The sequence below is a fragment of the Ipomoea nil genome, unplaced genomic scaffold, assembly GCF_001879475.1.
Source record: "Ipomoea nil cultivar Tokyo-kokei standard unplaced genomic scaffold, Asagao_1.1 scaffold1509, whole genome shotgun sequence".
NCBI classification, from domain to species: Eukaryota; Viridiplantae; Streptophyta; class Magnoliopsida; order Solanales; family Convolvulaceae; genus Ipomoea; species Ipomoea nil.
In genome coordinates this window covers 2,371,161-2,388,112 of record NW_017617937.1, presented here as the reverse complement: position 1 = coordinate 2,388,112, position 16,952 = coordinate 2,371,161, and the positions used below count along the sequence as shown (strand labels likewise).

Sequence of the window (16,952 nt, the reverse complement as noted above, 5' to 3'; positions counted from 1 at the left end):
AGGTTTTGTAAGGAATTATAATTCATTTTCTTCAATTTGTGAATCCATATTTGGTTGGTATGAAAAAAAATTGCTTGGAGTTTCAATTCCTAAAGTTTGAGGAATTGAAATTCTATGAGTCTCTTTTATATTTTGAATCCCACATCAATGCTTGAGAAAAAAAAACATATTGTTATTATACTAATTATTTTATTGGACTGAGCTTATTATGAAATTGGGTTGTCAAGAGATATTTTAAACAATGACTACAAGAATTAATTGATGAATAAGACGTTGGACTGCAAATGCCCTTTTCGATTCATTGTTAATATAATATTAAATAACTATGCTCAAATCTAGGTCCACAAGGGCTATACAAATTTTAGACAAATTAGAAAAGTTGCCTAAAAAGGAAAAAAGATAATGGACCAGAGAAGTTAAATGCTTGTTGAGAAGATGATGATGTTTAAAGGCAAACCAATACCCCCTATTTATTGTATTTTTGGAGTCAGAAATAACGGGAAACAATTTAATAAGAAACTCTCACAATTTTGGACCATCATCGCTATTTGACCACCCTTCACTACTCTTCCCTTCAGACACCCTTAGGGCCTAAAAATCCACTGGCGGTCACTAGTGTTGGTCGCTTGTCCCTGCCATCCCCAGTCGCGCTTGTAGTAGGGCACAAGAGGCTAATCAACATCTTTGTCATCCAGGTGGGAGGGGGGGGGGGGGGCACGAATGACACCCCATCGCCCACACCATGATCCTCCTCCAAATTGCCCTCTAAACCCTCTGTATTTGCCCCTTTCCTAGTCTTTACACATTGGGACTCAATATTTTATGCATTGTCGCACTTTGACTTCCAAATTTTCTGTCATTCTTTACTTTTACCCCTAACCTTTAGTCTTATACTCACCCCTTAACTTTGCTTCTTAGCCAATTTGCATGTCTAACTCTCTTCACTTCTTACATAAGTCCCTTGAACCTTAGCAATGACTTTCAATCATCCTAGATCTAATTAATCCCTGAGTATCATTGACTTTGGACCGAAAGGTCATTCTCCATCATACTTGATGGTTTTTCAAGCCCGAGTCCACCATAAATAGGGTATAGAACGAAAGTAGAAAAATAGTAGTATTATTGCTTAGGGAACTAGGCCCAAAAGAATTCATACAAAGTCCAAGATACTAGTCCAAAATGGCGGTCCAAGTAAAAAATTATTAATACAAGTTGTAGATAGACCAAATAATGGACTAGAATAATATTGTAGCCATTGGGAGTTGAACCAAGTGAATGGGTTGAAAGTATAGACAAGAGACCACTAAACATGAGGCTTGTTGTTAATAGGTTGTAATGTTCTAAAGGAGGTACGACATCCCCTTTTATAGTGTGGAAGAGCTCCCATGTCTTTTCTAAGTGGATGGTCATAGTTTGTCCTCCTTATCCATGCTCCATGTGTCCATGCCATGCCATTCATCTACGTGCCCGTACCACCCCACGTTTGTACCAGCATGCTCCCCATGAAGATTTACATACATACCATTAACATTGCACCCCCTTCAAGTGGGGGAGCCATTGTCGCACCATGTGGCGCACCACCCCCGCCGGCCATGCCATGGCCGGAGAGGGCCGAAATGGTCGGGCTTACCAATCTGTCATCCCGCAAATGTCGAAATAAATATAAGCTGTAGCGCTTTAATACATGAGAGATGGAGCGGCCTAGTGGGTTGGGACATGTGTGTTGGAAGTCTTGGGTTTGACACTTGTTAACAATAGTTCTTTAATATTTTACTCGATTGGTGGTTCTGTTCTCGACGACTACTTCTCTCTCCTCCCTTGTGCTTTTTTGGGCCAACCTCCTTCCTTCACAATCCCCACTTGAACCAAGACTTTCATAATAAAATGAGCGTCTCATGGCCCCATCAATACCTAATAATATTAAATCTTTATAATAATGATTAATAATAATATAAAAAAGTTCACAATCCCCACTTGAACCAAGACTTTCATAATAAAATGAGCATCCCATGACCCCATCAATACCTAATAATATTTAAATCTTTATAATAATGATTAATAATAATATAAAAAGTTCATCACCAGACAATAGAATATGAAATGTGCATTATTTGTTTATTTTCATGATAAATTCAATTACTCATGAGTCTTTTTCTGCAAATCAATCCGATTTTTTTTTTTTTTTTTTTTTTTTTTTTGAGTCTTGAGTTAATTTTTTTGTTTTTTTGTTTTTTTTTTTTTTTTTTTTTTTGGGTGTGAAAGTTTAAATTCTAAACTTCTAGGGGTGTTTGGTTGAATGAAAAATATTTTCAAGGATTTTTTTTAAAAAAAAAATTTGAGGAAATTAGATTTTTTTTTTCTGTTTGAATTATGAAAAAGGTTTTCTTTAGTTTTGAGGAAAAAAAATGTCTAAGGGGAGAGGTGGTATTTTGTTTTCCATTAAACTTCGGAACAAAGTATCAAATGACAGAACTATTTTACCTTTATAAAACATTCTTAATTACCTTAGACCAAAATGTGTATAATAATTTTTATTATATTTATCATAAGATATATAATCATAATATTTTAATTTATGATATTGTATTTTTTAAAATAATAATATTCTAATTTAAAAATCACTATTACTTTTAGGGATAAAGTACAAATAAGTCACTGAATTATTTGGGAAAGAGCAATTAAGCTATTGAACTCTAATAACTCTCAAATAAGCCAATGAACCCGGAAAAAAAAGAGCAATTGACATTGTTAACAGGTTACCTTTTCACTTTTGCTGACTGGGTTGCCACATATTTATTTTATTTTATTTTTCATTATTATATTATACTCTACATGGATTAATTTTAAGTAAATTTTTAATTTAAATATCCAACCCTAATTGGACTAGATGGGTGTTTTCTTAAAGGGTTGTTTAAGGGAGAGATAATTTAGGGAGATGTTCTTCCCGGCGACTGTTCCAGTCTTATTATTATGTACTCTCCAACATCAATCTTTTACAGATTACTATGGCGATGTAATGTTGTAAACTGTCAATTACTTCCTATGATTAAAATATAGTTTAGGGGCTTATCACATCGTCAATTAGTTGACATATGCGTTGACTTTACGATGAATATATATATATATATATATATATATATATATATATATATATATATGTGTGTGTGTGTGTGTGTGTGTGTGTGTGTGTGTGTGTGTGTGTGTGTGTGTGTGTGTGTATTTTGTAGTATTGACTCTGTTACAATGTAGTATTTTGAATCGAAAACACCCATCTAGTCCAATTAGGGTTGGATATTTAATTTGAAAATTTGCTTAAAATTAATCCATGTAGATTATAATATAATAATAAAAAATAAAATAAAATAAATATGTGGCAACCCAGTCAGCAAAAGTGGGAAGGTAACCTGTTAAAAATGCTCTTTTTTTTTCGGGTTCAATGGCTTATTTGAGGGTTATTTGAGTTCGATGGCTTAATTGCTCTTTCCCAAATAGTTCAATGACTTATTTGTACTTTATCCATTACTTTTATTATCATTATCATTATAAAGAAATATTTTAGTCTTTATACTCATTATTCCTTATCATTTCAACTTCAATCAAATAATGAAATCAATATTTTTCTTTAAAATATGAATTTTATTTCTCTTTAAATATTTTTTACGACCAAACGGTTAGTATTCGGATTTCAGAGTTTCATTGATTATTACCACTTACTTGGGGGCCAAGTTTACTCCCTTAATGGTCTGAACCCAAATTATGAGTGTCAACGCTGGCCCACTTTCTTGTGGACCACAGATTTACAACATCCAACCTTGGATTATCTTTCTGTTTTGTTCCTCCTATTAAGCCACCACTTTGGATCTTCTCAAGCTTTTTCTAGACGTACGAAATGCTTTTTATCACACAAATTAAAGAATACCTTCATTACCAAGTTTTTCTTTTCATTTCCTTGCCCCCTTCCACCCATTTTCATTTTTCCCCTCACTATAAAATCTCACACTTCTCCTGACATTTTCACCAATCCCAATCAAGAACAAGAACAAGGAAAAGTGTGGTACAGAGACGTCTAGTCCACATTACCATATCTTTAAATAAAAAGTAATTATATTAGTCTTTTTGGGCTAAGGTAAGTAGGTAACTAACCCTTAGTCTGACTCACGTTGTCATCTCTACTTAGTCTGATTTACGTTGTCATCTCTATTGCACCTAGTTGGAATGGTGAAGTTGACGATAATTGGACGGGTGAGTGATGGGTTGCCGCTTGCCAAAGGTCCAAGATATGTGCATGAAGAAAATGAGATTTTCACCACTTACAAGCAACAAGGAGAGTTCATTCTCAAAGAAATCTCAAGAGGAGACTTGATTTCTTCTTCCAAGATGACCATCCGTGTGGACCACCATTGCTTCAGGTTCTATATTCCTTAATTTTCCCAACAAATCTGCATTTCCAATTCTCTGCTCAATCATGCTATTGGTACCCATAACCATATCCCATCTGTTTTAACTAAAGTAAAAAAACAAACCCGTCTGCACTGAGTAAATCCCGCATTTGAACTTTAACTGTCAAAAGATCGCAAGAAGGTAAACCAACTGACAGACACAACAAGAAAGTCAATAGGCTGCTTCTTTGAATCGAATTTGTAATGTTATCAACTCAATAGATTGCCTCCATTGATCATAGTACTCTTTTAAGGATTATATTGCCATGATCCAACATAGGATAGCAAACAGGAAATGCAATTAGTTGATAGCTTATCTTCTCCGATCTGCCAATTTCCTTTGAGCTATTTCTTCTGTCTTTACCAATGTGGTTTGAAGGATAATGGTTGCAAATGGAGTCTGTTTCATGGCACTGTGTGATTCATCCTATCCAAGAAAGCTAGCATTCCTTTACCTCCAAGATTTACAGCAGGAATTTGACAAGCTAGATAGGAGGCAAATGGAGAGAGTTGTCAATCCATATAGCTTTCTCAAACTTGGTAACTGAGCATCAAAATATAGCTTTTATTTATTTATTTATTTATTTATTTTTATACAACCCAGCCAAGTTGGTCGGATTGTTGACTTGTAACTACAAGATTACAAGTTCGACTGAGAGGTTTATTGACCCTCTTGCTTTGAGTCAGACAGCTATGAGCAACCTAGACTGGTTTACCTCCTTGTTGTCCTTTGCTGGTTATAGCATTTTAGATGCTTATTCTAATTAGCTGAGAGGCATTTGATGCTGAGAAATCATGGTTTGAGGCCAGAAAAGAACACAGAATTTGACCATTTTGCCTTGCAGATACCATCATTGGTAATATCAGAAGGCAATATGTTGATACAAGGACACAGGCAAATATATCCAGGCTGAAAACTGGAATTGGTGAAAAAGATCTTGATGTCATTGCAGAAGACTTGCCAGAAATAGTAAACCGAAGGCGAAGGCTTGGTTAGATCGACTAATTACCATTCAATCTTTATGTTCTTGCTCCTGTTTTCTTCAGTTTCATAATGTCCAGTGTGGGAATTCACTTTGACCATTGCTACCAGATATGCTGGAGACTATGATGGCCGCCAATCTGAGTGATTCTCCAATCTGGGGGTCTAAAAAGCTTGAGGTACGCGAGAATATTGTATGGATGATATATGATACTAAGGTTCATAACCCTGTTTAAGGTTTAACATTTGTTCTTTTCTGATTAGACCATTGCTCTGAAATGGACACCGGTCACTATCCTCGTTGTGGTTACTGTTGTTCTCCTGTGGAGCAGTTCTGTTCACAGGGAAGAATTCCAATGACTGGTTTTTAAGGTTGTTTTGTTGTACTGCTTCCAATGAAATGATGCAAAAGATATACAACTAGTTTAAGGTCTCAGATTATTGCATTTGAATGTGTACAGATAGATACAGAAGAATTAATTAGACCTTTTTTTCTTACAGACTTTCAATATTCTGAATCTGAACATAATTGATTTCGTGTTTTATTGCCTCTCTCCATTATTGATCTCTAACAGTGTAATTAGAACTTAGAAGTTCGTTATTCTTCCCTGAAATTTCTTCTAAGGTACAGTTCATCGTACATTATATCGTTGCTGCTTACGTTGAATCCTCCTGAGAAAAACTCAGCAAATCCCGAGACTGTGATCTGATCCTCAAACTTAAGTTCTGGTTGGAACATATCATCAACTGTCGCGTTGTTAAGCACTGGCTGGATGCCATTGCCATACGTTTCTTCGTTTAACAGCAATCCGTGCATGAATGGATCTTGAAGCTCTGAGCCATTGTACCCAAAGTTATTCCTAGGAAGAACTGCATGGTTTGCAGTCTGGAAATTATCCTGTCCATTAAACTGATCGAGTGAGAGCCACTCTGCGAACAAGACCTTAGGCAAATTGCTTTTCTGGGCTGTTTTGGGGAAGTCCAGGTTGTTTGGGATGGATTCATCTGTGTCTGCTAAGGATCCTTCCATTTGTCCAAATGAATCCAGACCAGAACTCTGGGAAGTTGACTTCACAGAGTGAACTGAACACTCCCCATTTTCCATACTCCTTTCAGCTTCTGCCATTTTTGACACTTTTTTCTTGAGATAAGAGTGCCAGAAGTTCTTTATCTCATTATCAGTCCTCCCTGGCAAATGCTGAGCTATCTGAGACCACCTGCCAATCAATAACAGCCTCTGTTAGATGCTTCCAGCATCACTGTATAATCAAGAAAACGAATTTCTTGCCCGCAAATTGTGGGCAAGGACGCAGAATTAAACCCTGAAAGTCGTAGTGTAGTGGAGGAGTCACACCTAATGTGGTGTGCTCTTTGTGCAGTTGTATCTGGTCCTCCCACCTAATAAGCTGTTACTGTAATTTACCACATCCACAAATCTTGTGTGTGGGGGTCCGATCCTAGGGGCAAGAAAATGAATTTCTTGTGTGATTTTTAGAAATTAACACCCTAGCTAAGTTGGTGAAGGCTTACAAATCAAGTTTATTAAAGTCAAATCTTTATATAATCATCTACCAAAACCTAAAGACTTGTAATTTAACTTTTTTTTTTTTTTTTTTTTTTGTCAGACCATGAAGTGTCCCGAGCAGGTCCTAACTGTAGAAGACACTTTTAAGTCCGTACCAAACTCAGACTAATCCCGGTTCACACCGGGCCGATCAATTAAGAAACAAAGTGCTGATCACATCTCTTAAGGGATGAGAGTGCACGCCCACTCACACCAACCAAGCTGGTTCCGTGTACTATAAATGCAAGTTTTTCCAAGGTTTCTTACTTGTTTCCTAAGATGCCATGAAGGGCCAAGATAGCCTCTTCTTCCTGCAAGCTAAACGTCCCTCGCTTTAACCCCGGCCTTAAATAGTTAATCCACCTCAATCTGCAACTCTTCCCATTCCTCTGCAGACCTGCAACGTAACAACAACAACAACATAGTTAATTAAGGACAAAGCATAAGTCAAACATATGTAATGCTGTTTTGTAGGTTTGAACAGGTCATGATCAATCCCTTTCTGTGAATATCTCAGTGGTGGCACAAAATTATATTATTGTAGTTGACTTCATTCCTGTCTCCCTATTTGTTTTTCATAATTATTCCCCATTGCCCTTTCTAGTATATTATCATTATTCTTATTATCCTGAAATTGTATTATGCTATTTGCTTATAGGAATAATTAACTATGCAACATTTTTTTGAATGACAAGAAAAACCCGCAGTCATTACAGAATGATGGTTGTCCATAACTGATCAACTCAATAGACTGCGAACTTGTAACTTTTTTGTTACTAAGTCAACAGTCTGATGAATTTGACTGGAGTTAACCCCAAGCATAAGGTTAACTATGCAGCATTAAGCTTAGGTTTGTATAACTACATTAAACATGTTCTTAAAAATGGAAAAACAGTATAAGTTGACATTATCTTGATGCATATATATAGCAGAATCCTATAATTAATATCAAAACTGGAGAGTTTTAGGAGATTGGAAAGTGTTAAAAGATTTGGGAGCTGAGATGATGAAGTTAAGTTACCAGCATTGATGGGAACAGAGCTCCAGCAGCCATGGCCATGCTTGAGGATATGGTTTCTGAGCTTCTGGTCTTCATCTGGAGACCATAAGCCCTTCTTGTGCTTCTGCTTTGGCTTATCCATTGGCTTTTCCCCCATAACCAAACACACAGATCAGAACAGTTTTGTTCTGAGACTATTTGCAGGGACTTTTGTGTGTTTAAGAGAAAAGAGAGAGAGAGAGAGTTGGAAGAGAAGACTTGATGATGAGAATAGCAGACTTGGGTATTTAAAGGGAGGATTGGTTGAGACTATTACCCAGCAGCAAAAAGTGAATTTTTTTTTTTTTTTTTGAGTTACAAGTAAAACTCGCCATCATTATTGAGTGTATGTACTTACAAATCTTTAGATGACAAAGAGCTACAATGGGATAAACTAGGTAACTCCCGCTAAAATCAAATTTAGAATATTATATCTACCAAGTCAATAGTCCAACTTAATTGAGGTTGTCAAAAAAAGTAAATATTTAGCAAAGGTGAAAAGAGAATATAAAGTATAGTTGAGAATTAAATAATAGAATCCATAACTAACAGGATAATTTCCCATTATATTTCTGTATTTGTGGATATTTTAGGTGGGTTCTTAAGCTGTGCTGGAACATACAGACAAAAGATGGCATTCACCTATAAGATCTCAGTCTTTTGCTATGCATCACCAAGCAGGCTTAAACCTACTTGACAGTAACCACTAACGGTTTCTTGAGGCTTAGTGTGTATGTGTATATATTTATATATAATTTCTATATAAAAAAAAATTATCGATTGAATTTTTTACGACTTTTTACATATAGTTAATAGTTAATTTGGTGAAGTAAATGAGTCTAGATTATTCATAGTTGACAGACTCAAACTAAGAGGCAAGTATTTGAACTCGTGACCTTAAGTATGGATCTCTTGCCATCTTAATTGAGCTATTCCTAGTTCACAACATTTGATTTTGGAGGATTATGAATCTAGCTTGTCCATATAAAATGAAATAAATAAGGCATAAAATATGTGCTCTATCTATTATATTGTTTGGTTTGTAGGAGAAATAAATTTATTCTAATGTTTCATTGGTTAAATAATAATAATAATAATAATAATAATAATAATAATATAAATAGCTAAAGAGCTTGTGGTCAAGCTATTGCCAAAGTTATATCATGATTTTTTAAATGATCAAATTACCATTGTTAAAAGTATAAACATTAAAAAATAAAGAGTAAATAAAATATTACAAAAGAAAACAAAATATTAACGGTGTAAGGACATGTGTCTAAAAAAAGTTTTAAAAAATAATTATTAATCACAATGTACAAGTATAATCAAATTGGATAGAAAAAAATAACATAAATTTTAAACATAGGTAACACTTGTGTGAGATCGTCTCACGAGTCTCAATTCGTGAGATGGGTCGGATCTTTAACATTATTAATCAAATATTCGACTCATCTCACGAATTGAGACCTGTGAGGCGGTCTTACGTAAATTTTTGCCTTTAAACATATATATATATATATATATATATATATATATATATATATATATATATATAGAAGAACGCTTATATGCGGCGGGGTCTTACGGTGCGGTCAAATTCCAGAATACACCAACAGTGTTAACAATATGCACCAACAGTGTAATAAAAACACACCCCAATGAAATGTAATAAAACATCACAAAATACACCACAGACTCAAAAAAACACACTATATAACTCACCACCCCCAATGGTGTATTTCCGAACAGTGTATGGTGTTTTTACTCACACCTAATGGTGTGTGTTTGGTGATGCAGGGCTCTGTTTACTCTGTTTTGTGTGGTGTATTTCCTAACGTTGATGGTGCATATTTGGTGAACTATTGGTGTTGCCGCACCGTAAGAAATAACCGCACCGTAAGACACTGATATATATATATATATATATATATATATATATATATATATATAACTTTTACTCTATCTTAATTGTGTATACGTGTAGGGCTGACTATGGTTTAGTTTCGACTGTTCTCGTTGGGAGTAGGGGTGACTATGGTTTAGTTCCGACTGTTCTTGTTGAGAATAGGGTTAGAGTTAATTATGTATGAGGGTCAAACAAAGATAATAGGAATCTGTTGTGCTGTATACTTTGATGATGTCTCAGACAAAAGGAACAAAAGAATGCAACCTAGACAGGTTTGTCTAATATATGACAGTGTTCATAGAAATTTAAATATGCATGCCCGCAGAAATCTGTTATTAACTAGACTTGGTTCACAATACCAAACTATGAATTGAAAAGATCAATTTTTAGAAATGCAAAATTGTTTTTTTTTTTGTTCGATTTGAAACTGAAACTGGTTATTCTGATTCTTGAAATTATAGAATCAAAATAAGAACCATTTACATTTCGACTTTAAACTAAAATCGGAATCGCCCGTATAATTTCGATCTTAATTCAGTTACTACAGTATACAATTTGATTCGAATCGGATAGTTCAAACTCAACTGTGTACAATTCTATATACACATCTACCTTATATTTGGGAGTAGTACAGTTGCCATTTACCTAAAACTCTAAAAGTGATACCTTAGCTTCACCAATCATTCTTCCAAAAGGAAGAAGCCCAACCCTAAGGGTCCCCCACACCCTGGAGGTTGCTCTCACACTGCCGAATCATTCTTCCAAAGGCTGAACCCCAACCCTAAAGGCCCCCTACACCCCGGATGTAAATCATGGTGACTCAACTGAATATGAACCACAGAGGCTAGACCGGTGCTCACTGCGCACAAGAAGCCCCCCTCACTTTGAGAGGTGACTCCCACACTGCCGCTGGTGAGACTCGATCCCTGATCATTCTTCCAAAGTTTCACCTCTATGACCAGTTGAGCTACCCATGCGGGCAATCTGATCGAAATCATGTGACTACAATTTATTGACATAGAATTTGTGTTTATTTTTATTACAAAATTATACTTGCTTTTTGGAGAAACAACATTTTTGTCAATGACTGACCTCTCCATCCTCTCTTCTATTCTTGTTTTCTACTTCACTTGTACACTCTTAACATATGTTCTTTCACTACCCCATCCCTTTGATTACCTCTTGCTTCTACAATTACAACTATTAAATATATCATTATTTCCTTTTTCTTTTTCTTTTCTCTACATTACAATACTATATTATTCTAATTTTAATTTTAATATATTGTTCTATTATTTTCATTTTACATTCTATTATAATTTTGTATTTTATTTTTTGAGTACTACTGACTATTACAATGCAGTATTTGTTCATAACTATTTTCTCAACGTCCCAGAGAGCCACTTCACGCCACTAGACCACAAGGTCATTGGCTAATTTTATATTTTATATTGTATTGTAATTGAAAAAATTATCAATTCCATTTATCTTAAATTTACAGGTATGCCAACTATTATGTAGTGTGATGACGACACCTTTGTTACTATTTCAAATGAGTAGTCACATGATTGAACTCCGGCAATAGGGGCATTAATTATTTGGACTTAAAAAATTGAAAAATACAACGTTGTAAAGAATCGAGTGACAAAATAATTCATCTTATATTTTATTAGTAGAAAATTGATAATTTATGCATTTTTTTCTCATTTAAGTTTTCTTGATGTCTTAGATTATCGATCATTTAGAATACATCATTTGGTCATTATATTCATCGCAATGTTTCGTACAACGGGCATGTAAATGCCTAGTAGTAGCAGCTAGTAGTAATGATAATAGTCACAGGGCATTAGTCTGGTGAGTGTGAAGTCTCACTTAAAAATTACTTTCGTTGACATATGGGGCCTCACACGTGTAACTCAATTGGTTCAATTCCTAGATGGTACGTAGATGGTCTGGTGGATGTGAAATCTCACTTAAAACTACTTTCAGTGACATATGAGAGCCCGCACCTGCAACTCAATTGGTTTCTGGATGTTAGAAGGTGGACAATGACACATGATGGAATATTAACAGCCGCAATGTAGGTGTTTCACTCAATCTGATGGGCTCTTTGTAGGACCAATCACTAATCTTTTCACTTAATCAGTCACTGAGTTACCGTGAAGATGGAGTGTAGGGATTTTGAGGACGAGGAAATCTCACCTTTTTGTAGACAAACAATATGATAATAATATTTTTAACTGGGTTGCCTTCAATGAAGGCAATGTGTAACATATATATGAAACAAAGGGTGGGATGCATGCATAATGGTGTTTTTTTTGGAATACTATTGACTCTATTACAAGGTAGTATCTGTTCTTTACTTTCTGTAAGTATTGCAGCACAAAGAGTCAATACCCCACCACCGGGATTCGATCCTGTGACCTTCCCTTAAGGGGAGACACAGAGGTGTCATCTGAGCACAATGTGCTTGACGGTGGACACGATTCTATGTTCATAATTACTGAACTCTATGTTCATAATTGTCATATCACTCATTTAATAACTACAATATTTCCTAAACAATATTGTCAAGCTTTTGTTGGCGTATTTAGGACCAATAGTTTTAATTTTTAGATGCTTAATTAATGAAACATTAGTCATTTAGTCACATGTCATAATTAATGTTAACCAGTTAACCCAACCGATATGACAATTTTAGCATACCTAATAACAAGCGTTATTTGCATATATATACGAAACGGTCCCCATTCGATCTCCCATGCGTGCAATAATGACAGTTACTTTGATTTCACACTTGATTGGCCTTCTACGTACGTTTCTTGAAGCTAAGGTAGAGCTTTCATGTTTGGCCGCATGCATTATTTCAACCCATACGACTTTCTCACATACTTGCATTCATGCTTCACTGTAGCCTGGACCTGTCTCCACAAACATAGAAGTGATACCATGTTGTCACCCTCCGGGCCGAAATTAAGAATATCATTCTTCCAAAAAGGTTGAAACCTCAACCCTAAGGACCCCCCACGCTCCGAAAAAGAAATTAAGAATATCATTGTTTGGATGCGTGTGTGTTTTAAACAATTTAAATTAGAGAAAATACCAATTTTGATCTCAGGAGTATTAACAAAATGATAGTTTTGGTCCACATATTTAATTCATACTAATTTTCATCCACGACTATTGTTTTAGTACCAATTTTCATAAACGACTGTTGTTTTAGTGTCAAAATTCATCACGCCGGTCACGCATTCGTTTTAAGACATGCAGAAGTCTAAAATTTTAAGTGCATTTTCGTTCTTTTCAACTTAAGATCCTAATTTGAACATGAATAGTGAGATTTAAGCCCTAAGATCGATCTCAATTCGCAGTTCTCATCTTCATCCTACCTTAATTTGAGGAGGAAAACTGTGAATTGAGATCGATCTTAGGACTTAAATTCCTTTACTCATGCTCAAATTATGATCTTAATTTGAAAAGGACGAAAATAGCCTTAATAATTTCATATTTCGGCGTATCTTAAATGCAGGGGTGACCAGTGTGATGAATTTTGGCACTAAAACAATAGTCGTGGATGAAAATTGGTAGTAAAACAATAATCGTGGATGAAAATTGATATGAATTAAACATGTGGACCAAAACAGTCATTTTGCTAATACTCATGGGACCAAAATTGGTATTTGCTCATTTAAAATTAAAACACGGTAAAGAATGTTTATGACAATTTCTGTAGATGTGTTGACGTGAATCTGATCTCTTTAGACTTAAACAGAAATCTCGCGAATGCAGTTATATATCTTAAAACTTATGAGGGAGTATGAGTGTTAGCGAAGATCGAGCTTTCGGTAGAAATACCTGTGTTCGTGTTTGGTAATGGTAAACACACCTTTAAGGTAAACAAACATAAATAAACAAATTTTAGACCTTGTTTAATAAACAAAGAAAGTTTGAACATTTGTATGCTCGTTTGCTAAGAGCTCGTGATGAGAACAATAAATTTTAGGAGAATAATAATTCTGGAAGAATAAATTGTTATTGAATATCATGAAATTATACATTATACATGAAGATGCTATTTACAGTGATACAAAAAATCTCAGTCAGGACATGAATGGTAAATGATAATATTCTTAATAATATAGGGAAAGGAAGAATGAATTCTAGTGTGCATAGAATACATAATCTTAATATTTGTGAACACGTTCTTTAGTATTTGTTTAATAATGTTCATGAACATTCTCGTTTAGTGTTTGTTTAAGAATAATGTTCTTATGTTCACGAACATACTCGTTTAGTATTCGTTTAAGACAGTTCACGAGCATACTCATTTAATTAAGTGCAATTTATTTATTTTAATTTCAATATATTACTTTAGTTTAGCCTAATTTTTTGCAGTCATTATGTTGTTTATTTAGTTACGTTATCCTCCATAAACATAGATTATTTCTTGTTCAAGAACAAATTATTATCATGAACATGTACATGCGTTCATTTGCTTAGTGTTTGTGAACATGTAACGAACACGTTTATGAACGTATTCGCTAACGTTAACGAACATGCATGTTTGCGAACGTATTACTAAGGTTAACAAAAACCAACGAACATTTAACAAACAAGCTAAGCATGAACATAATTTTCATCAATCTTAACAAACGAATACGGACACTCTAAAAATATTAACAAACAAACATGAACAACATTTGTTCGTTCATGTTCAATTCATTAACAATCTTATGAGAGAGTGTTTTGTCACATTTTGAGGTTTTACCAACACGAATTGAACTTCGAATGCAGAATGTATAAAGAATTACATTGTTTAAGTAATTAAGTCTACTTAGTAGACTAGTGAATACAAAATCTGTTTGTAGCTACTTCTAGTATATATTTTTCTTGGCGTCTGCCGGGATGTTTTAACCTACTCCCAACGCCCCAAGTCAAATCCGGTGCCAGTCTTTCTTTTAAAGAGTATTTTCTATCAATTTTTTTTTTTTAAATAAAAAAAAATCTGAGTACTTTGATAATGAAATTGAACATAGTAAAGATATTATTGTTGTTCCTAAAATGTTGAATACCTAACCCCCAAGAGCCCTTATGTTCCTGCCTGTTAGACCTTTACTTACTGTGCACCAGAAGTCTCCTTTACTTTGAGAGGTTGCTTCTACACTGTTGTTGGTGAGTTTCGATTTCGGGTCATTATTCTTAAACTTCACTCAGGTGACTAATTGAGCTGCACATGCGGACAGTGAACATATTATTATTTGTAAAGTTTGCGGTTTTGATTTGTACCGATGATTTTTACATCGGGTACCATATAAAATGTTTGAAGGCTGTACTTAGTGCAATGGGATTTTTTTTTTTTTTTTTTTGAGCTATTTGAAAAGGTTATACATTAATGCCCATAAAATCTTTTGACTTTTAGCAAAGAAAAAATATTATATATTTATTTTAAATCGATTGACTAGTTAAATTGTGTTGGGAGGTGTGAGTAGTTATGAAGCAAATTAAAGGCGTTTGGTTTCATTAGGTAAAATCTGAATTCGTATATGAGATAATATACTCCTAACAACTCTGATTCTGCAAAATATTCTTAAAGAATTGATTGAAATGATGTTGATCCTCATATTACACTTTCCTTGTTTCTTTATTATTTTTTATATTCCATCGTACATTATAAGAGTATTTATTACAATATTACTTGTGGAGATCAACAATTTGACAAATTATATGGCAGTAATTAAAGGCTTTAATTTGTTGGTTATAACTTGAAACCAAATTTATTTATTTCTTCTAGAAACCAACAGAGAAGAAAAACACAATAACATATTGCAATGTGGAACCCATGGAGGTAGAGAAAATGATATTTTTAGAATTTTTTTTTGTGTGTGTGATGAGAACCCAGATCATATTTGAAGATGTGCATTATTTAAACCTCATTTCTATATAATAACTAGTAAATCATACAAATATATAAGAATCATGTTTCATTCACTTAATCGTCTCATTCAAAATAATATTTTTAGTTCTTAAATTATAGAAAAGTAATTATATTGTCGCAACTTTTCATTTGTCAATTACCTACAAAGTAGCTTGTTTGGCCCTCATTGTCTAAGAATTTGCTTTCTTAACAAAATCATAATAAAAGTAATTAAGTGGCAAAAAAAAAAAAAATTCACAAATAATTAATGAGTCAAAAGTGTCAATGAGCATAATAGAGTGTAAAATGGTGTTTTTTTCAAAAAAAAAAAAATCATTTTCTCATATATATATATATATATATATATATATATATATATATATATATATATATATATATATATATATATATATTTATTTATTTATTTATTTATTTATATTTACAAGATAATTAATAATAAGTTATTAATGCTTGAAGCAATAATTTAATTAATTAATAATGTCCAAAATTTTACATTATTTGTACCCGCCCCCCCCCCCCCCCCCTTTTTTTTTTTTTTTTTTTTTTTTTAATGCATGAACCAATACTATCATGTCAACATCATTTCTTATTCGATCGTATACTATAATTTTTTTTTAAAGCATGAATTAAATAATTAGAAAATCTTGGTATGTTTACTTTTTAAAGAATTTGTCTGTCCAATAATACAATGATGTGAAAATACTTGCTTAAATTAAAGGGTTTTATAATAATAAAATAATAATAATAATTTAGGTGCATTACCAAACATTTTTATGTATATTTATTTTATAATGACATGTGTCAAAAAAAATAAACGTTTGGTATGAATATAGGAGCATTTTTTTCACTATTTTCAACTAACAATAATGCATTATTAAACAATGACTTCCGAGATATATATATATATATATATATATATATATATATATATATATATATATATATATATATATATAGCTTGTGTAAAAGGTTGCGTGTAATATGGAAAGCTCAGTTGGTCATAGGGATGAAAATTATTAGGAACAACAAATTTGTGTAAAAAGTAATGTGATTTTTCTTATATCGATACAGTTAAACAAGTTAAAGA

General features: G+C 33.6%; 2 protein-coding genes across 3 annotated transcripts; one reads left to right on the top strand and one right to left on the bottom strand.

Moving 5' to 3' along the window:
• The first annotated feature begins 3,853 nt into the window (after positions 1 to 3,853).
• LOC109188814 (25.3 kDa vesicle transport protein) lies at positions 3,854 to 5,929 on the top strand. 2 transcript variants are annotated; one of them, XM_019339452.1, is made up of 6 exons: positions 3,854 to 4,054; positions 4,178 to 4,409; positions 4,819 to 4,979; positions 5,285 to 5,431; positions 5,533 to 5,600; positions 5,686 to 5,929. In XM_019339452.1, the coding sequence occupies exons 2-6, from the start codon at positions 4,216 to 4,218 to the stop codon at positions 5,779 to 5,781; spliced, it is 666 nt and encodes a 221-aa protein (XP_019194997.1). In that variant the 5' UTR covers positions 3,854 to 4,054; positions 4,178 to 4,215; the 3' UTR covers positions 5,782 to 5,929. The 2 variants fall into 2 exon arrangements, with proteins under 2 accessions (XP_019194997.1, XP_019194996.1); XM_019339451.1 differs by having other exon boundaries at positions 3,854 to 4,126; positions 4,211 to 4,409.
• Positions 5,930 to 5,958: 29 nt separating this feature from the next.
• Positions 5,959 to 8,219, bottom strand: LOC109188813 (transcription factor LAF1-like). Its single transcript, XM_019339450.1, has 3 exons — positions 8,007 to 8,219; positions 7,253 to 7,382; positions 5,959 to 6,638 (listed from the first exon to the last, which is right to left on the bottom strand). Exons 1-3 carry the CDS (start codon positions 8,140 to 8,142, stop codon positions 6,020 to 6,022), a joined length of 885 nt encoding a protein of 294 aa, XP_019194995.1. The 5' UTR covers positions 8,143 to 8,219; the 3' UTR covers positions 5,959 to 6,019.
• Positions 8,220 to 16,952: the final 8,733 nt, after the last annotated feature.